We start from the raw sequence: 20685 nt of genomic DNA on the forward strand, positions 1-20685 counted from the left end.
TACTGAAAAAAGCTATCATATTAAGCTTTCAGTGTGTTCCAGGCAGACAAAATCATACGTTAAGTGAGAAGTGCATCCATCTCAGGACAGTAAGGTTCTTCCCAGGCAGCCTAGATCTTCCATATGCCAAGGGTATATATGCAGAGATAATACTGCAAATTAAAGAACATGGGCTCAGCTCTGCTGCAGATATTCCTGCCTGGACTGCTAAACAGACCTTTAAGACGTTGTATTTAGGGTGGCAGTAAGGCCACGTGCTCCTCAAACCTGCTGAATGCCTACTTTTGTACATGTGCAAATCGATAGGCAGGATGAGAATTTGCACATACACAAAGCCAGGCTCCACTTTGGGGGCTTCAAGGTGATGGATCACAAATAAAAGGACTCAAGAAAGATCAGACGTGCTGCTACTTGTGAATGCAAACAAGCCTGCAGTCTTAAAAAGAACTCCTCAGAGCACAGGTTAAGCTAACTTATTACAGCCGAGCCCAGCCTCTGCCAAAATCCAGGGACCAAAGGTCCACCTACCTACTCTGAATGTTCTCCAGTTGTTGGGAAAGGCCTGGTTTATTGGTGGCTTCAACTACATTTGGGGTTTCCCGAGCTCCATAGGCCAGTTCCTTAAAATCAACATCAATGCCTTCAAAGCGTTTGGAGTCCTAAAAAGCAACAGAGAACATATTCATGGTAAAGCACTAATTCTGTGATGGAAGGCCCCATCCTTCAGGCACCACATTTGTGTTGAGGGGAGAGATTCCCCACTGAGAGCCTCGTGCCAAGAGCAGAAAGGGACACCTCCACCATATCAGAAGGGCTCTTCCACCCAAATGCCCAAAACAGGCACTCAGCTTCTGACTGCTCCCAGAGAAGCCATGGATAAAGTGACCCACGCAGAAGTCAGTGCCTAGGATCCACCACTTTCATGGGGTTGAACTGCTCTTTGAATGTCTCCTCATACCTACTCTCCTTTGTTCAGGTGGTGTAACAAACCTCCCTGGCCACGGCAGCAGCAGACATTTCCACACAGGGAAAAGGACACTGACTCCATGCACTCTTCCCTTCCTGGTACAGCGTCAGAGCATCAGTGCCCACCTCCAAAATGGGGACGTGGCTCCTGCACGCAGAGCCTCTCCCTGCTTCAAATGGGGCATGGAAACCCCTTGTGGCAGCAGAGGGACACACTGACAGATATGCTCTGTGCCTAGTGAGGATCCTCAATTTTTAGAACAGTGAAGAATAAATAAAGCTATGTTCAGGATATTCCTGCTCCTCCCCTTCTTCCCAAGTCAGGCCACAAAAGCACTCAAAGCTCTCCTGGCAGCATCTCCATGCTACCCTGCACTCAGTGCTGGCAGCCCTGCCCCAGGGCTGAGCCCTCCTCACAAGGCACAAGGAGGCTCCAGAACATCCCATGCCCTGCTGGCACAGTGCTCCCCAGCCCTGGGTGCGTCCTGAGGAGGTTTGTCCTCCAGAAACATTGAGTTTCTGGTCTGTGCCACCTGCCAGGTGGGTACTGAGCTGCAGACAGCTGCCCAGCAGGATGCAGATCACAGCACGAAGCGATTTCACACATGCCATCAAAGAGCTGCCAGATATTAACAGCATGCTGGCACATGGTACAGCCTTCATGGCTCTGGTCCTTAGGACCTGTCTATACTGCCCAGTGAGAAAAGCTGTGGGAGTTAGCAGTCCATACAGAGCAGGACAAGGGGACAGCACCAGTGTGGTGCATCACCAGGACAACACTGGGCTGTGCACACCCACCTTAGGTGACAGACCCTGGCTCCGCACACAGGACCTGACACCATGTGTGGATGGGGACAGTGGGGACATTGCCAACTCCAGCCCATGCAAAGGAAGATCCCTCAGCATAGATGCAAGCGGTCCAGAGGGGCCAAGAACCAGGTTGGAGCATTTTCAAAGTAATGAATAGAACTTGGTGCAAGGCTGGAAGGTGGGCTGCTACAGGCACCCCAAGGTCACCAATGACAGGTGTGCTCCAGCTGCTGAAGCAAGTGAACATCTGCTCTCACTCTGCAGCAGCACTGAAGGTATGGAAGCAGATGCTGCCAGAGCTGCTTGGCTCAGGTCTGTTTGGAGGTCTTGCAGCATTTCCATTATTACCTTGGTCCTCGATCCTCCAAATAAGCAGGGAACCCACCTGCAGCACTGAATGAGACTAGCAGCCTTGCACTCAGTCTCCAGTACCTCTGTATTTGCTCCATTACAGTGAAAACTAGCTTCTCAGCTCAGGCATAATCTACAATACAAAACCATCCCTGGGCAGGGCGAGGGAAACTACTGCATCACTACCAGAGTCTCTGCCAAAAGAGAGGCAGCTGGAGAGAAGTCCCACTCTGGGGAACATGGCATTATAGACAGTCCCATTTCAGATCATGGAGGATCTTCTTCAACCCTTTCCCAACAGAAAGAGAAAACTTGGGCTTTCTTACGTCTGGAAGCTGCGTCCGTATATCTTCTGAGCCTATGAATATGCTCTCCAGGTGACACCACGTACGCTGCACTTCAAACCAGAGAGAAATGACAGAGTCCACAGCGGACAGTTTCCTCTGCCACGCAGATACTTCCTCCAAGAAAAAAGCAATGCATTTGGATGTCATTAAGTTCTGCAGCTGCACCTGGTTGTCTTCCAGAGTTTCAATGAGTTCTTCGTCCGACTTCAGCAACGGGATGTTTGTCCGTGGGTGAGGCTCGTACTGAAACTCCATGTTGCTCCAGGTCAGTTTTAATTCCTTCAGGACCTTCTCCATGCTCATTTCTCTCACTGCTTTGTCCACAATTCCACGAACCTCATCCTCGTAGTTATGCAGGCAGAGCTTCAGAAGATCAGCCAGCGTGGTGTCAGAGTCCATCACAAACTTCACACCCGTCACCTGCATCAGTTGACCCCAATGTCTTTCTCTAATAGCAGGATTTTGAAGTTCTGCCACAGCTTTCAGGGCCGTCAGCATGTTCTTCACTCTGCTGTCCAGCCCTGTGAAAGCACCCCATGCCCTCATCTCCTTATCCAAATTTCGAATCTCTCTTGCAAACTTTTTGCACTCGAGATCCATGTTTTCCACATTAATATCCACCCATTTGGTGGTCTGCCAGTCCTCGAGGCTGCTGTTCACAACTGAGATCACATCCCAGAGCTCTTTGAGAAGACACATCTCCTTTCTGCACTGCTTCAGTTGTTTATAATCTGGCACCATGACTTCAAACAGAGCAGCTGATTCATAAATCGAGGTCATGGCTGACTCCATTTGTTTAATCTCAATGTTCTTTGCATCCAGCAGCTGATAAGGCTTTTCAGCATCAAACCTAGAAAGAAACATAGTGTAACAACTTCTGAAGCAAACATTAAAAAAATGGTGCCTCCAAGAGACAAAGCAGAAATTAAACATCTGTAGTATGCACTGATGGTGCTTCCCCATGCCAGTGTTGACACCACTTTTAAGCAGTACTATGCACTCAGCACCCAGGCTCAATGTCTTGCTAGCTCTGGACAGTGCTCCCAACAACACAACACCCCAGGTGTTGAGATACAACACTGTGAGCAGGTAGGAAGTGCATGCAAAGGCTACAGACGCTCAGAGATGACCTCATCAAGCTCTGTTCCTTAGGGCTCATGCGATGCTGCAGTTTGCCTTTACCTGAACGGTGCTTCTTTCCGAAACCTCTCTCTGAATCTGTGCTGCTCAGCATCAAAGGCTGCACAGCTCCTGCGCAGAGCTGCCATTTCGTTCGCCTGCAGAGGAGCCACATGCTGCTTCACAGCTATCGCCTGCTTCTTCATATTGTTCCATTTTTCTGGCAGCTCCTGCAAGCAAAATTTGAACAATGGTAGGGTGTATCTGAAACCTGATAGATGGCATATCTGATCTGTTTATTGATAAACCCAGAACAGCAATTGAGTCTGCGCCGTAAGTTGTAAGGAAGAATTCCCATGATAGAAAAGCTAAACACACAGTTTGGGATAAAACTTAAGTGGGATTCTGAGTTTTGAAGAATACTGAGGACTGGCACCTTACAACCAGCTGCTCTCATCACAAAAGTATTTTCAATAATTTAACAAAGGGCCCCATGTGAAATTCTGGGCTCCCACGATGGCTCAATACTTGAGAAAGAACACTGCTGCTAACACTGAGCCCAGCGGGACCCAGAGACTGCTGTGAGCAGCTGAAGGCAGGAGGACGGGCTGCCTGTGCCAGCTCATCAGATCAGATGGATTTTCAGAGCTAATTAAGAAGCAGGACTCTGGGGCAAATCCCTGCAGTCTGTGTATATAAAATTGGTGCTAAATAAGTCTGCTTCCTTTCTCAGGTCTGCAGCCAAGCTGTAGGCACACAGTGCTGCTGACAACCCCCCTGCTGTACCTGGGATTTCCTTCTGAAGGGGATGTATTTATCTGTTTCTTCTCACTAGGCTTTTTGGGCCACATTCTCAGCCCAGACACTAATACTGGCCGAGGGCTCTGTTGTCCCTGAATCCCAGGGTTCTGCTTTGTCAGTGCACACACGGAGCTGCTTCCTTGTCCTCGTCACCAGCTCCAGCTCAGCCCAGCCATGGAGAGAGAGGCACTGACAGCAACTTATTCCTGCTTTTCCCACCCTATATGGCAGTGACTCAACCATTCAACTCCGTGTTGCCATAAAGAATACAATTTGTTTGTTTTCTCCTGCATCTGAAGGAAAACAAACAAAACAGGAAACCAAGGAAGTACCAAACCCCACTCAGCTGCCACCCAAGCCTGCATCAGAAAATGGGAGTCCTTGCTACCCAGGTGCATAAGACACCTCCTTGGAAACCTCCAAGAAAGGCCCCACTTTCAGCCTTGGGTTCTGCACACAGCACTCAGGATGACCACAGGGCATCCATGGGCCTGTAGCCATGCACTTCTCCACTGTAAGAAGATCAGATCGTAGAATCACAGCATGGTTGTGCTGGAAGTGACCTTACAGCCCCCCAGCCCCACTCCTGCCATGGGTTGGTTGCCCCCCACCAGCTCAGGCTGCCCAGGGCCCCTCCACGGCCTTGGATGGATGGGGCACCCACAGGAGAATTTCCTGCTACCCCCAGGGCTGGCTGGGTACCTCACAATGTTCTCTAACCTTCATCTCATGGTCCCTTTCACCGAAGAAAAAGGAATTCTCAGAAGAAAACCAATTCAATCAGAGCCAGTAAAGGCGTCAGAACACTTTCAGAACCTGTTTCCCAGTGACATCCTCTGAGTCAGGGAGATCTGGTTTTACAGACCCAGAGGAGGAATGAAGTCCTTTGAGAAAGCAACTCCTCTGCCAACATTATCTTCCCCATCTCCACAGTTGCCAAGAACTGGCTTATTTAAAAATAATTATAATTCAACCTAATTAACAGATGCATTTGAAAATGCATTAATTTTTTCAAAAGTAATCGCTGGGAGTTGGAGCAGGCAATTCTATGTTTTTCATACATAACAAAAGGCTTAATCTCTGCCTTAAAAGAAAATCTCAATAGAACTCCAAAATTTAGAGTTATCAAGGCACATCCCACGATAGCAAAACACTATCCAATGAGGCCCTCTAATGACTGGGAGTGGGGTCTTCAGTATTACTGCAATGCTATTAAGGTCACATTCTCTTTGACAACTCCTGTTTGAGTTCTCACTCACCTCTAGTTGCTTATGGACTTCCTCAGGCAGTTGCTGCTCATACGCCTTCAGCAGCTCCACGGTTTGCTTCAGGGGCTCAAACATGGCATCAGTGACACTCTGCCTCTCTTTAATGGCCATAAGATGACCCATAATCTCCACCAAGCCATTATAATCTCCTTTTTCAACTCTTTTGCTCAGACCTTCATCAGCAGCTTTTATGAACTCTTCAAGGTCAGTCAAGCTATATAGCATAAAAATAAACACACAATGAAGGGAACGTGGGGGAAGCTTCCTTACTAGCTTTACCTTGTTCTTAACCTTGCCTGCTATTGGGCACAGTCAGCAGAGGCATAATGAGCTCCTGGATCTTCGGTCTTTTCAGCGTTAAGCACCTGCTTAAATTCTGTGAATGTCACTGGGCCAAGATGTGTTCTTAAATTCTTCACCTAATGAAGACTAAACTGCTGAGTCAAGGACTCTCAAGCAAGAGCTCCTATCTGCCTGGTTGTAAAACTATACAAAAAGCTCTTGGCATAGAAATTATCTATCAAAGTCACAGTCCTGAAAAGAACACGTGTATTAGGTTTATGTGGCAAGAGTTTGGTAGAAAGGGATGCAATGGGATTGCCCCATGTCACACAAGAGCAGCAGCTCCAGCTGCTTCAAAAGGGACCCACGCTGAGCAGCGAGCAATGCTGGTTGCGCTCCAGGAGAGCAGAATGAAGAAAGGGGAAAACTGCTGCACAGCAGCAGAGATAGAAGTGCTAAAATGCACAGAGAGAATCCTGCAGCTCCCAGGGTCGGTGCGGAAGGAGAGCAGGAGTTGCACTAGGCATGGAGCAAAAGAAATCTGCAGCACAGGACAGGCCCATGGAGCAGACGGCTGTCCCCCTGCAGCCCACGAGCACCACTTGGAGAAGATCTCCTCATGCAATCATGCTCATGATGGTAGTTTGGAGCAATCTCCCTGTTCTTACCTCAACCTTTGAACCTTTCCTATCATATTTTCTCTCCCTGTTCATTTGAGGGAGGGGAGTAAGAGAGCAGTGTGGTGAAGGTGAGCTGCCCATCAGGTGAAATTACCACAATGAGGTCATACCATCCACCATGAGCAGTGGTCTTCACTACTACAAATGTCTGCAAATACTTCTTGTAAGCATCCAAGAGCTACAGTGGCCTTCAGTTGCAACTGCTGAAATAAATCACCTGATGCATCACCCTGCACAAAGCTGGTAACCAAGCAGCTACTCAGAGCAAGTAGAACATGACCTCAAAACTTGTTTGGAGAACTCCCCCTTTTTGTGACCTTGAAGCTACCTCCTCATGACTGTCAGAATAGTTGGATCAGGACAAATGGACAAACAGACATCCCACCTAAAGCCACACAGCAGGTCCTGGGAGGACCTGCATGTAGGACATCAAGAGCACCAAGTCCACAGAGCTATTTCCACTTTACCCACTCAGCAGTATCTGTTCCCAGCAGAGAGCAGGGGATGAAAGCTGCAGGGCATGTGGTAAGTTGACAGAAGTAGGGATCCTCCTACTCCTGCTCTTGTATTTGTTAAGCACTGAATGTTCAGTCAAGACGAGAGAAAAACTCATTTTTGTCAATACAGGTGCTGGAGAGAGGAGGTGGGAACAGCTCTTACCTGTGTGTGACGTGGTCAATGAGATGCTGCTTGAACAACAGACTCCACCTTTTAACCACATTCAGCAAGGACGCCTTGAAAGGCCGCGCGTCGACTTTCATCCAGCAATGGAAGACGCTGATGGGCTCGATGCGACTCACCTCCTCACAGATCTGCTCATAGGAGTCGATCTGCTCCCTGAACTGCTCGAGGCTGGGGGGTGTCTCGGGGACCCCATCCTCTGCATGAGCCTCGATTTCCGCAGCGGTGAGGATGTGCCCATAGAGCAGGAATTGGCGGAAGAATTCCTTTCTGTCATCCCCATAGAGGTACGAGTAGCGATCGAAGCTGCTGCGATATTCACAACAGGCCGCCATCACGGCCTGCACGCGGCCCATCAGGTCGTGGCGCACGTCAGCTAGGTCAGCCATGTCCTCCATGTCAGCCTAGGGGAGGGAAGCAGAGCACAGTGACAGCGGGGCCTCTGTGCCGCCGCGGGGCAGCAGGCAGAGCTCAGCCACCAGACCTGGTAGTGGGGGAAGCCGCTGTGCTCAGCCAGCCTGGGCACCAGTGAGGAGATCCTGTAGATGTCATTGAGAAGGCTTTCCACCATGTCATAGAAACCATCATTTGTGCCGGGCTCCAAGGAGGGACGAAAAATCAAATCTGGGATCACTAAATCCAGCTGCACTTCAAACAAGGGTGCAAGCCCTGCCTTGGGATCTGGCAAGGAAGAACAGAGACATCAGCAGCTTCCTCAGGTTGAGAGAAATGACCTCGAGTCACCACTGACATCCACCACACAACACTCGTGTTGTGCCCTATAAGGACACTGGCAGATGTGACCAAGGACACCCACTCCAAGGGTCCTGTGATATTCTGCCTGCAAACAGCACAGGTGGCTTGCTAGCTTTTTCTCTAATGTTCCAGTAGCCACAGATCAGAATGGAGAACAGATGAGGCAAGAATGATTTAATGGTTGGAAAAAAAATAATAATAATAATGTTGTGGAATGGAGCCTTATGGAGTCCAGGCTCTTCAGTTAATCAAAAGGGAGTCTGAGAGCTGAACAATTACAGGGCACAAGTTGCAGAGGAGAAAAACATCAGGAACCAAGAGGCACTTTGGTTTATTGGAGAAACGCATTAAAAAATAAATAAATAAACTATAGCAACTGGAAATGAAAACCAAATTCAAATCTGAAGTTACGTGCATGTTTTTAAACAAGACTGTTTGGATTTCAATTCCCAACTCAGCGTCCCTCACGTCCAAGGGGGAAGCATTTTTGGAAACATGCTTTAGGTAAACACAAGATGCTTGCAGCAGAATTAAGTGCACCTCCACAATGTTCTTAGGCAGGAGGTCTGATGGAAGAATCTCCTGAACCCACCTCATCTCCTTGCTGGCCTGCTGCCTGAGGATTGAGATTTTCTTCCCTACCTTTCAACAGCAGAATCAGCTCTTGAGATTGCTCACAAGTCAAAGACGGCATATCCCTGATGCTTTGTAAATGTAAAAGCAGGAGAGATCAATAACTGAGCTGTATACAGACTTGGGATGATCCTTCAAATTAGTCCATCCAGTCCCCACAAATGGTGCACTGTCCTCTCCATACCTTCCCTGTGCAATGCTTTGCTCCAGTGACCAGAAGATGGAGGCACTCACCCAACCTGGAGTTGCTGTAGACAGCACAAGAGGCACAGCAAGAAGGCAGGAAAAGAGCAACTTCCAGGCACAAGGGAAAGTACAGAACAGAAAACAGCAAGGGAGACCTGACTCCTGCAATGCTGCTTCCTCCAGCCCCATCCTGTGCATCTCATCTCTGCTGCACACAAGGGATTCAAATGCTGCAATCTCCATCAGAGAGAGAGGAAGAGAGAAGTCATCCACCCCATTCCCTTGGGCACAGCCCACTGACCCCACTGCATGGCTCTCTGCAAAGAGGAGCAGGGAACTTCCCTTAGGTGAGACTGAAGCAGGCACTGTGGCCAGAAGAAAAGAATCAGCAGCTACCTGTGTTTTCCAGGAGGTACTTGAGTGAGCACTCAATGGCAGTAAAGAATCCATCCAGGATTATCTCATCCACATAATCCACATAGGCCTTCCAGACATCAGACGCTGGGTCTGCAGTTAAGAGGCTCTGATTTTCCTGGAAGAAAACAAAGACACCTTGAAATTCAGCAGGGCTGAGCCTGTTCTGCAAGAGAGCTGCTCACAGCTAAGGATATGTGCCAGGGAACCCATGGGTAGCAGCCTTGTGGAGGGACTGGAAACCGGATAGTTGTTACTGAACACCCAGGTAGACAGGTGACTGCTTCTGTCAGAAACTGCTGTCATCTGAAACAGCTTAAAATTTGTCCTACAAATGGACATCTCAAAAAGATCATTGAGCTTTCAAATTCAAGAAGAGGTTTTTAAACAACAAAACTAGAGAATGGTTGGGATGACAAAACAAAGGGTTTGCTAACAGCCTCACTCCTCATCTTGCTATGCTCCCTTCCTCCAGGTCAGCTCCTAGCCATGAAACTCAGGGTTTTCTGAGCCACAACAAGGATTCATCCCTCCTGGGTTTCCTCCTTGCACCCCCACAAAGCCAGGCTGCCCACCCCCTGCTCCTCTCAGCAGCCTTCTGGCTCCACTGGGACTGGGTCCCCAGCCCTGGCATGTCCTCTGAGTGCTCCTTCTCCCAAGGAGGCTCTCAAGAGTCACAGTCTCAACAAGGTCCAGCCTGCAGAGAGCAGAAACCAGCCCACTCTGTCCATCAGGCATGCTTAGGGGATATCTCAGATGTATTTCACATGCGGGTGCACGGGAGAACATGCACCCAGTGCTGGTGTGGCAGCTCAGCACGTGGGAGACAGCACTGCCAGTTGGGTTAGTTAGTTAGTTATCCAACCCAAAGTTGCTGCTTCCCAGTTTGACACATTGCAGCCGGGGGCTTGAGCTCCTAACAGGGCGAAGTAGGGCTCTGGTGCCTTGCAAACAAACTGGCAGCAGAAAGCTGACACTAGAAGAGAGAGAATCTCATACGAATGAGCTCAGTACTAACAGCTGACTGAAGGCATCACTGTCTTTGCCATGTTGAACAAAGTTCCCTTATCACCAATGTTTTAATGAACCCCGCTGCTATGACCACAAGGCCGTGTCCTCCTTGGCTACCACAGGAGGGCACTCATCTCTTGGGTGGTAGCTGGATAGCTGGAGGGGGCTGAACTTGTTACGCTCACAGCAGCAGAACAAAATCCTCATCCTGGTTCAGTGTGCAGAGAAATGGTGAGAGGTCCAGGACTGCCTGCAGACAGCAAGGTGAGGTGAGCAGCAAGAGCTTGGTGTCCCAAGCAGGTCAGTCAGCTGTCTCCAGACCCTCAAGAGTGGTTTGGGTCTAAAACCCACTGCCCTCCAGGCCAAGGTGCTGTGCCCACCACACGAAGCACATCGCTCCAGAAGGTGCAAAGCAGAACTTTGGGTTTTCTCCTGCACTGCAAAGAAATCTCTCAGCAATGACAATGTCAGTGGAAAACTCCAAAGTATTGGACAGCAGCTTTTCTCCTGTCACTTAGTTTCTCCCTGGACTACCAGCATCACCTCCTGCTTCCTCAGGGGACAACAATTCTGAAACAGAAAGGTCAGCAGCTGCCTTTGTATTTTCAGGTAAATATTTTGAAGGGAGATCTTTCCTCTTAGCAGGAGCCTGAAGCCTGATACATGACTCCCCTCTAGTGGCTCCACAACAGCCACGACTCCTTCAACGGGCTGTGGCTGCCCTCGCTCTTGTCCTGAGCTGTGTTTCCAGCAATGCCCAGCCAGCAACACCCCAGCACACAGCCACACCAACTCAATCATCATAGGTATTGTCAATTAACGCTGCCTAAAACTTTCAAGGGTGTTAAAAGAGTTGATTTTAAGGTGAAATAGCTATGGATAACTTCAAAAGAGGGGAGAAACACAGAGAAACTACAGTGACAACACATCCCTGGGGATCTGCCCCCCTTACCTTCATCAGCGAATGAATCCTCAGCCCTGACTCTCGGACCAGGCTGTAACGCTTCTCCAGACGGTCCTGGCAGTCCTCCAGGTTCAGCAGTGATTCCTTCTTCCCATCCTTCCTCTCAAATATGGGTGACCCCCATGATCGCACAAAGCTCTGGATCTCCTCAACGTTGCTTTTGGCTCTCTGTATCCTCTGCTCGAGGTCATGGACACCATCCATCACCATGGAGATGCGGTCCCAGACACCTGGCCAGAAATAAGATGACTGACTGCGTTTTCAGAGCTGCTGAGCAACCTCTCACATACCTTTAAGATTAGCCTCTGACATCTTTTTCCTAAGGTCTCATGTATTTCTCACCCATCACTGCTTGCAAGACTGACCATGTCATCCGACAGCAGCTTCCTGCCTCGAGCCACTGTGAGCCCCATCCTACCCCAACACACCACAGCACAGTTAGCAGGCTAAGCAACCCTGTCACCATGACTGGAGCAGGGACTTTGCACCCACAACATGGCCTCAGGCACCAGCAAGGGTTACATTTAGATGCAGAGAACTTCAGACTCGTCTGCAGGAAAATCCCTCCATCTTTACTGCGCAATGGAGCTCTCTGAATAGAGCTTTTCAGCATGAGCACTTCTGCTTTGCATGTTCTCAAGGGAGGACATTTGTTCCTGTTCATACCACAAGCCTGATGACAGAAATATATATTCCACCAGTGAGCAGTTTGCTTTCACCAAGAGGAAACAAATTGTTTTCCTCTGCTTTGCCTTGCAGATAAAACTGATCAAGCAAGAACACTACTTAAATCATCCCAAAGTCACGCAGTACCCAACTCCAGCTGCAGCACTTCATCCTTAAGGAAAAGCTATCGAGGTGGCTCTGCCTCTCCCTGGGAGAAGCTCACTCCAGTGCCAGACGGTTGGGCCAAAGGTCCCCACTCTCTGTAAACTGGGAAAAAGCAGTGCCCCAGGTACACAGGCACACAGCTAGACACAGGCTGCCTGGACTAGCACTGGGTGGTCAGCACAGGCAACAAAAGAGGCTTCAACCTCAGCCTTGCCAGCTTTTACAAACCCAAATCTGGCGTTCTCCAGGCTGAATCCAAAGGGAACAGGATCCCATCTACCAGGCCAGCAGAGTAAGGGAACAGGAAGAGCAGCAGGCAAGCTGGGGGCTGCTCTTCACCTCACCACCCCTTGTTGTGCTGCGGGCTGAGAAGTGCAGCTGGGAGCCAGTGACAGACATTGGGTACATGGGGGAATGTGACAAGACCCAAGTGTCTGAGCTCACACTACCCAGTGCTTAGCTAGCTTACCCTCCATCTTCCAGTTCAATGTTTCCTCTGCCTCTTTCAGCTTGAAATCAATATCCCGCAGCTGCTCCTGTATTAGAGGGTATTCAATCTCCAGGACTGTCTTCAGGATCTTGTTGTATCTGTTCACCATTAGCTCCAAACTGGCCACCATCTGTCGGTACGACTCCTTGGAGGAATAGATTTCTGCTGCTGTTGGTGGGATGCTTCCCATCTGGCTACCAGACAAGTAGCTCACCTCTCTCAGCACTGAAACCAACTGGAAAACCAAGGCAGAGAGCTGAACACAGAGCAATCCTCTCCATTCACCCAGCATACACTCTCCAATGTCTGAACGTTTCAGGGTTTGCCTGCTATTTTGTTAATAAATCAACATGTTCTGAAAAGCATCCGGACACTTCCAAGTCTGTACACTGTCTGTCTTCCACTGATCTCTGTCACCAGTTCTCTTTCCAATCAAAGACAGGCAGCTCTAGTAACTACCAAGCAAGTAAACTCCAGGCAGCCCTTAAAAGCCACGATGAACTCTGGTTCTTTTAGCCATCCTCACCAATACTTTTTCAGCAATATTCTTGTCTAAGAGCTCAGCAGTTATTTAAGGGAAAGATGGACCAGACTCCAGTTCTGTTGGTTAACTGGAGATGACTGGCATAAAAAACAAACACCATGGCCCAAACCTAGCAAGTCAAGTCCTTCCATCTCAGGGTGCCCACCTACCAGCAAAGCCTTCCGGATACCTCTCCCCACCTCAGTTGGAGTAGTGACTGTTGGGATTAATGAGTTTTATTCAGTTATAAACCCAGTATAAATGCAAGCCTGCAGTGCAGGGAACAGTAAGATCTTCCAGCATAATATGTGACTTTTAAGACTAAAAATCTTCATTGTATTTTGTAGCTAGTATGGTAAAGTGCTCCAGGAACTGCACATGTTGGGAGGGCTGAAGGGGCAAGAGGGCAAGTGAGATACAGACAAGTTCCCCTCCCTTCTGCTTTGTCTGGGTCTGGGATGTGCCCAACATGGGGTTGAAAACATAGTCCTCCTTTCCTCTCCTTCCAAGAGAGGAGAGCTCTCAAAGACTCTTCTGGAGGGTTACAAATACATGCCTTGAGGCAAAGCAAGGCGCTCCCATCCACCCTGGAGGGAATGAAGGAGCTTAACTGGCACCCAGGGAATCAGACTGTCCTGACTGTGGGAAGCAAGGAACAGAAGAGCAGCAGTACTTGAAGACTGGCACAGGAGATGAGAGCAGGCATGCTCAGTACATCACAGGCTCTAAACCCCAAGGTGAAGGGTAAAAAACATCCTAAGGCCACTTGGCACCCAACTTAGAAAGGAGGTTCGAAGGAGATAGACAAATTCTTTTACTGAGGGCCAAGTCTGAATGAGCTGTAAAATCTAAACACTAAAACTGCAGCAGACCCAGGAAAGTGGGAAGGTTTTGGTGCCAATGCACCCCAGGACCCTGCGAGTTAGTTTCTCCCATTAAATGACACTTTTACATTTCCCAGCTACTGGCTCGCACCAGGCCCCAGAAAAATCTCAGTCCCTCTATGCGCTGCGATGGTTTGGACCCCAGATTCTACCTTGGGCGAGGTGAATGGTCCGTCCGTGCTCAAGACAGGCTTTAGAAGAAATCTTAGGGTACTGAAAAAATACCCTAAATCTGTTCCAAGCCTCATGCAGTTCAATAAAAGAATCTAACAGCCACAATACTATTGTAATGAAATGAACCTTTCCTGGCTTATACTATACCCTTTTGGGCAGCCCAGAGTTCATATACACATAACATGAACCAAACACTGGATCTCAAGCTCCAGCACTCTTCACACCAGCACCAAGTCTAACCTGGAGATGCTTAAGCATCTGTGTGCCCTGCTACATCCCACAACTGATTTTCACTAGAAACAGCTCTGCTAAAACCTCAATCCTGTTATTTTCTCAGGAGACAGATGAAACAGAGAGTGGTATACTCATGTTACTCATCATAGAAGGGGATCCACAGATGTCAGCAGAACAGATCTAATACCAAATTCACCCAATCACCTTCCTATAGTGGAGCCCAGTGAGAAAAAAAAAAAAGCCCAGCAGGAAGAGATGCCTGCAGACAAGCAGGAAAGGTAGATGGCAGCAGTTTTTACCTGGGGATCAAAATTGACTGTGAGCAGTTTGGTTTCTGGCTCTCGCCGGATGAGTGGCTGAGTGAGGTTGTACTGTGACTTCTCAGAGACTGTCTGGGACCAGGTTACGTACAGTTTTTCTTGATACCTGCAGGAAAAAACCCACACATTCATCACATAGCTATTTAGCCAGCTGACAGGTGTATAAGCAGACGAAGCCAAGCCCACTTCTGAAAGTTGAACATAAAGGATGAGAAAAGCCTTTCACATCATTTCCACAATTAACTCAATTCTGAAGACAAACACCCAAAGCAACAGAGACAGTACCAAATCGGGAGGACAAACAGCACTTAAGTACCACTTTTAGCAGAGGATACTGATTTGGAGACAGACTTCTGAGGCATTTGGCTAGAAGTAACTGGTAAGCAACTGCTGGGCATTTCCAATGTTTCTAAGCAGGACAGGTGTCTACACCCATACAAACCCTGGGCTGGATACCATTGCATTCACTTATCTTAGAGAAGTGAGAAACCATCAGTCTCATGGAGATCCAGTTCTTGGAGAACTCAGTGACACCTCTGAAGATTGAAGCGGGGTCCTATTAGCTCACATGACAAGGATGGTAACAACCACCCAAACAGCAAAGTCTCTTCTGAATCATGTTGTCACCTGAGAGCTCTGGAAAACGTCACCCAGAAAACAACTCTGTCAAAGTCACCCAGGATCTGCCCATTGGTCTGCTCCCTTATGAAAGGATGCATCATGATTACTCAGTGGCTTTTTTGGGGGGGTTGAACATCAGGACCAAGGCTGCCTCCACCTGCCCTGTGTTTCCCAGCAATCCTGCGTCTCAGCTACCTGCACTGTTGACCAAGGAAGAGCAGACCCTGCAGAGATGAATCCTGGCTGGGGAGGTGTCACTTCACAAGGGAAAGCCCAGAGCGACCAGATCAGATTTAACATCAAACTGTAAGATACCAAGTCTGTGATAATAAATTCCACTGTGAGTTGTGGAAAATACACATCACAGGCAGTGTAGATACATTTTGGGAATGAACAACAGCAGCTCAACTTCTGGTCAATCCAGATTGTCAACCACAGCAACTTCTACACCCAGTAGTAACTTGTACCAGTGCTTCTGCTAGGCTCCTCCCAGGAAAGCTTCCCACTGCAAGGCATCACAAAAAGATCGTGGCACACAGCAAAAGGATTCCTCCTCTTCTCTCATCAGGATACCCTCTCTGGCTTAGAAAAGAACATTCCTAGGCCTTGAACTGGCAAGTACAGTGGTAGGTGGCATGGAGGAGAACATCATTTTGTACAGTTACAGTCCTGCCTGCACCGCCACTCACCTGTCAAGCAACTGGAGCATTTCTTCATACCTCTCCAACACCCTTCTTCCTTCAGTAGAGTCCAGGCAGCTGGTAGCAAAACAGACAAACTCAGCATTACATGTAGTTCTGCAAGGCTGCAGTCTGTATTTACCCCTTCCTAAGTTCATAAGCTCATCCTCCCGTTTTGTAGGACAGATTGTAGATGACTGGGGACCATTTCACCCCACCACATCACCCCAAAGTGTTTTGCTCCACAAAGAGTGAGTGGGGCTTGGACAACCCCTCTCAAGTGTTTTTTTTTGGCAAACTGCAAAACAGGAACCACACACCAGAGGGGAAGAAGGTATCAGTGCAGCTGGAGGAAGGCTGGCCTCTTTAACACATCCAACACTCCCAGTTTCACACACTGCACTTGCGCAGAGCATGGCAACTTTCTGCTCACCAGCCAAGACTTTCTAAGACCAAAGAGCCTCAGAAAGAAGCAGCACATGGCTCCTGTTGGACACAGCTATTTGTAGTGCCAGATTTGTGCCCCTCGAACCATGGGAGTGGGGAAGAGCACCCCACAGTGCAGGAGGCAGAACCCCAGCCACCATGGAGGCAGCCAACCAAAGTAATGCTGATAAGAATTTTATCCCAGGTTCAAGACTTCTTGAAAAGTTGTTGATTTTGGAGAATGCTTTGATAAAAACTAGATTCATTTAAAACCTAGCAAATTCTCAGAGAGCTCAAAGGGCAACTGGTATCTACTGCAAGTTCAGCTGAAAGCACAGGGAGCACTTGAGAGGTCACTGCTGGACAAGCATTGTGCAAGCCCCAGCAAAACCAACTTCCTTCTATTTTAATCCTTTCCTTCTTTCAAGTTGCACTGTAGGAAACAGAATCACACCACCACTGCTGCAGGCACGTTATTAACCACTCCAAACAGAGGAAAGAAAATCAATGTGAAATGCAGATCCAGGTCCTTCTTCATGGATTACAAACTTCACCATTTGGATTCAAACAAGACGCATGTGCTAACTTGGGTGCTCTGCTGGGAATGGTCCAAGAGCCTGTCTCACCACAGAGATGTCTTTATTGCTGCAGAACAACTTGCACTTAAAGACTCACAGTGGTAATGAAGGTGAGAGAAGACCACAAATATTAGACAGTGATGGAGATGGCTTAGTTTGGACAAGCACACTAAAAACCTGGATTCATTTACTCAGCCTCAAGTAAAGCTGTTCCGGATAGCCACAACGCAATTTCCAGGGTACCTTCAATTATCCTAGGTCCAACACAGGCTTACTTATGGGGCTTTTATGCATTGTTTCAGGAATGTTGAAGTCTACACACAGTGCCACTAGGTGTAGCAGTGCAAGTGCAAGACCGCCTCTCTCCAAGATGACCCACAAGAACAAAATTTGGGGTGAAAAATATCTCAGCATAGTTTCTTTCCTTGGTTGTGTGAGATCGCTCCCTTGTTGGGTGTTGAGCAAGTTGTTTTCTGTCAGTGCCCAGGACAAGTCTTCATGTGTTCACCAACCTGAAACTCCCCTCCACCAACCCAGCCCAGGAGAGTCCGTCCCAGCATCTCTCTGCCCTCCACTGGGTGATACCAGAATCAGGGCTTGTAGCCTAGGCCTGGGCTGCTCCCAGGGAGGTACTGGAGCACACACAGAGTGAGTTGTAGGGAAAAAGGTTCCAGTGTGTCTTGTAATTGCAACCTAGAACCACAGCTCAAAAGCCCATTAACCACTACTGTGCCTATTAACCACTTCCAAACAAATTCAGCTAACGAGTTCCTTAAAAAGCAACTCCTGGCAAGCTGAAGAGGCAGTGCTACCATTTCACTCCTCTTCAACTAAGAAATATTTCAAACTATAAGCATTGCATGATGTTCGGAACAGAAAGAAAATCAGATGGATTAGAGAAAAGATACCAAGATAGTCATGAAACAACTTAGCTGAACAGCCACGCACAGATGTGTGATGTGCCTGAGGTGACCAAACTGTGCCTGGATCCGCGCTCGCAGCTCCTGAGCCCAGCGCAGGGCTCCAGCTACTGGTGGCATGTTCTTATGCACAGCAGGGAAGCCTGGGGGGAACATTGAAACTGCAATTGACTGAACACAGCCCTTCTAACCTCAAAGACACATGAAAAGCAACTCGTCTGCACAAAACCATGTTAACTTCCCAGCTCTCTCCCTTCAACGCAAGCATCTGAGAACGGCTCTGATCAATCAGGAAGCCAGCTCTTGTTAGAAATGGAGCTGACACAGAGGCAGACTTTGCCCAGGAAGAATTCACTCCTTTGCATACAAGAGAAACATCATGCATTCATATTGGGGAGCACACAAGCAGGAGCAAAGCCCTGCTCAGTGTTAGATGAACAGAACTCTTGTCACAGCCTTAATGGGGAAAATCCCAGTAAGAATCTCCATTCCCAGCTGCATACCACACACTCACACGTGCACATGCACACGCGCACACAGTCTCCCCCCCACCCTGGTAGGTTTTTTGCTTTAATACTAAGAACAGAGATATTTCCCAGGCATTTCCATTTGCACTGGGAGATACAGTGGCTGTACATTTTTGTAACTTAGAAGTTTCACTTTCCCCAGAAAATACAAATTATTTCCCCCCCCAGAATTCATCCAGCTCTAATAAATCAGCCTTACTCAGCATCCCTACTCACCAAGCTCCCGCTCTGCCCGTACGTGCCTGGAGTAGATCAGCCTAACATCGCTCAAGGCACTGCTGAACACGTGGACGAGGTCAGAGTATTTGCCAGCAGCATGCGCAGCGATTACCGGCCGCTCCAAAAGGCTCCCAAACATCTCCAGCAGCTGCAGAGGTGAACAAGCAGGTAAAGAAAGGGAAGGAAAACAACCACATTAATCCGTTTGTGTCTTAATGGAAAGAGCAGAAATACTTTCAAAGCTGTCTGCAAACACCCTCCTGCCAGCTCTGCAGTTTAACAGACTGTGGGTGAGCCTCAAGCCCCGAGACCCCAGAGCTGCCAGTGTTATCACAACTAACCTTGAAGGTGTGCTCCAAGTCTGAGGCATCATCAAAGGCCTGGATGAAAACAGTTCCCAGACGCCGGTCGATGTCTTCTACTTTCTGCTGGAAATCAAAGGCATCTTGCTCAAAATCCTGTAGGAAGGCAAAGCAGCGAGCCATGAGGCTGTGAAACAGCACTGAAAATAGTCAGAGAGATTATGGGGTCCCCACCCTTGGAGACCATGCTGTTCTAGTTGACCCTGCTTTGGGCAGGGGGTTGGACTGGGTGAACTCCAGAGGTCTTTCAAACCTCAACAGTTCATTTCTGTAACTTCCACTGTCTTCCGGCACTGCTTCTCTTGTTCCGATTAAAGGTAATAAACCCTTTGAAGCTGAAGAGTAATATCTTGTTTTATTTTTCCTTCAAGTAAAATCAAAAGCTGGACTTGACAAACTGCAAGGCTTTGGCCTTTCTAATCTGGATAAAGCACAAAAATTAGGCTGTGTGTCTCTTAACTGGAAAAACAAAGGGCAAGGCAACAGCTTTACTTCTGCCATCAGTGAGCTTCAGCAAGACCAGATGTCACAATTTAGCTAAAAAAAAAAAGTCTCCAGACAGTAACAGAGGGTGGAAAACTCAAGCACTGAAAGAAGGAGTGTGACTCAAGAGGCCAAGGGGTCACAAAAACCAAGTCAGCCCCTGCAAAGCCACTGTCACCACTCTTTCTGTGTCCTCTATCCTGAACAAGGAGTGATGTAGAGCAAGCAGTTTGCAAGTAAAACCCTCCCAGGCAGCACTGGGGCCTGTGTTTCCCACTGCAGAGACATCACTGGGAACTACAGGAGGTGAAGTGCAAGCTGTCCTCATTGTGCCGTACAGCCCCTACCACCCACAGGTCGGACACACCAGCCTTGCATCCCACCACCAGCCCACTTGCCCATCATCCCAGCACAACTCAGAGCAAGGCAGGAAGAGGGACTCTGCCTTCTTCTTCCAGCTGGATGATCACCGTGAAGCAGTGTGGGACTGCAGCTTCTCAGCACTGAGCTACCCTGTGGCCACTTGTTTTAGCACTCCCTCCTCTGGATGCACATGGCACTAACCACGTCCTGACAACTCAATTTAGCAAATGCGACAAGCAGAGGATCTCTGATTTCTCCTGCTGAGATCAACACACAGATCTTTTGAGAAATTCCATTCCCACTCTTCCTTCACAGCCTGCACAGGCTACACTGCTTGGTGTCAAAGCCAGGAGTTTGAGTTTCCATGCAGACCATAAGTACAGTGGCTCACCTGCTGTGCCCTGCTTGTGCTGCTGTGAGCATCTGGGATTTGGATGCTCGCTGAGCCATGACTCAGAGGACTGGCAATGATCCTTTAATTAAAGCACTATGACTATTTAAACATAGAATCCTTGAACACCAAGAGCACCAGACATCATGTGTGCAGCAAGACAAGCAAAGGCATCCCCAGGGATTACCTGAGCTGACCATCTAGGAACTGAGAGCTGGGAAACAAAACAACGTGGATGGTACAGTTCATACACATTAGCAAGCGCCACTTAGAGTAAAACATTGGGCAAAACACACAGAAATCCAGGCATCCCAGCTGCACTGGTCTAAGGTCCTGAACTGGCAGGATATGCCAGCATGGGCCTGCAGGAGCTCCCATGTGTCTGTAGGA

General features: G+C 48.4%; 1 protein-coding gene across 1 annotated transcript in view; it reads right to left on the reverse strand.

Moving 5' to 3' along the window:
* Positions 1–20685, reverse strand: part of DNAH9 (dynein axonemal heavy chain 9) — a gene marked incomplete at both ends in the record, with an annotated part of 190321 nt that overhangs the window by 155649 nt on the left and 13987 nt on the right. The window contains 14 exons of the mRNA XM_079544232.1: positions 529–659; positions 2454–3324; positions 3657–3823; positions 5654–5876; positions 7285–7709; positions 7790–7986; positions 9277–9412; positions 11258–11499; positions 12570–12825; positions 14705–14831; positions 16036–16104; positions 17979–18093; positions 18694–18844; positions 19038–19154. Coding sequence (XP_079400358.1) covers positions 529–659; positions 2454–3324; positions 3657–3823; positions 5654–5876; positions 7285–7709; positions 7790–7986; positions 9277–9412; positions 11258–11499; positions 12570–12825; positions 14705–14831; positions 16036–16104; positions 17979–18093; positions 18694–18844; positions 19038–19154 — 3227 coding nt within the window. The remainder of the gene's footprint in view (positions 1–528; positions 660–2453; positions 3325–3656; positions 3824–5653; positions 5877–7284; positions 7710–7789; positions 7987–9276; positions 9413–11257; positions 11500–12569; positions 12826–14704; positions 14832–16035; positions 16105–17978; positions 18094–18693; positions 18845–19037; positions 19155–20685) is intronic.

Source organism: Tetrao urogallus (assembly GCF_951394365.1).
Source record: "Tetrao urogallus genome assembly, chromosome: 18".
Classification (NCBI taxonomy): domain Eukaryota; kingdom Metazoa; phylum Chordata; class Aves; order Galliformes; family Phasianidae; genus Tetrao; species Tetrao urogallus.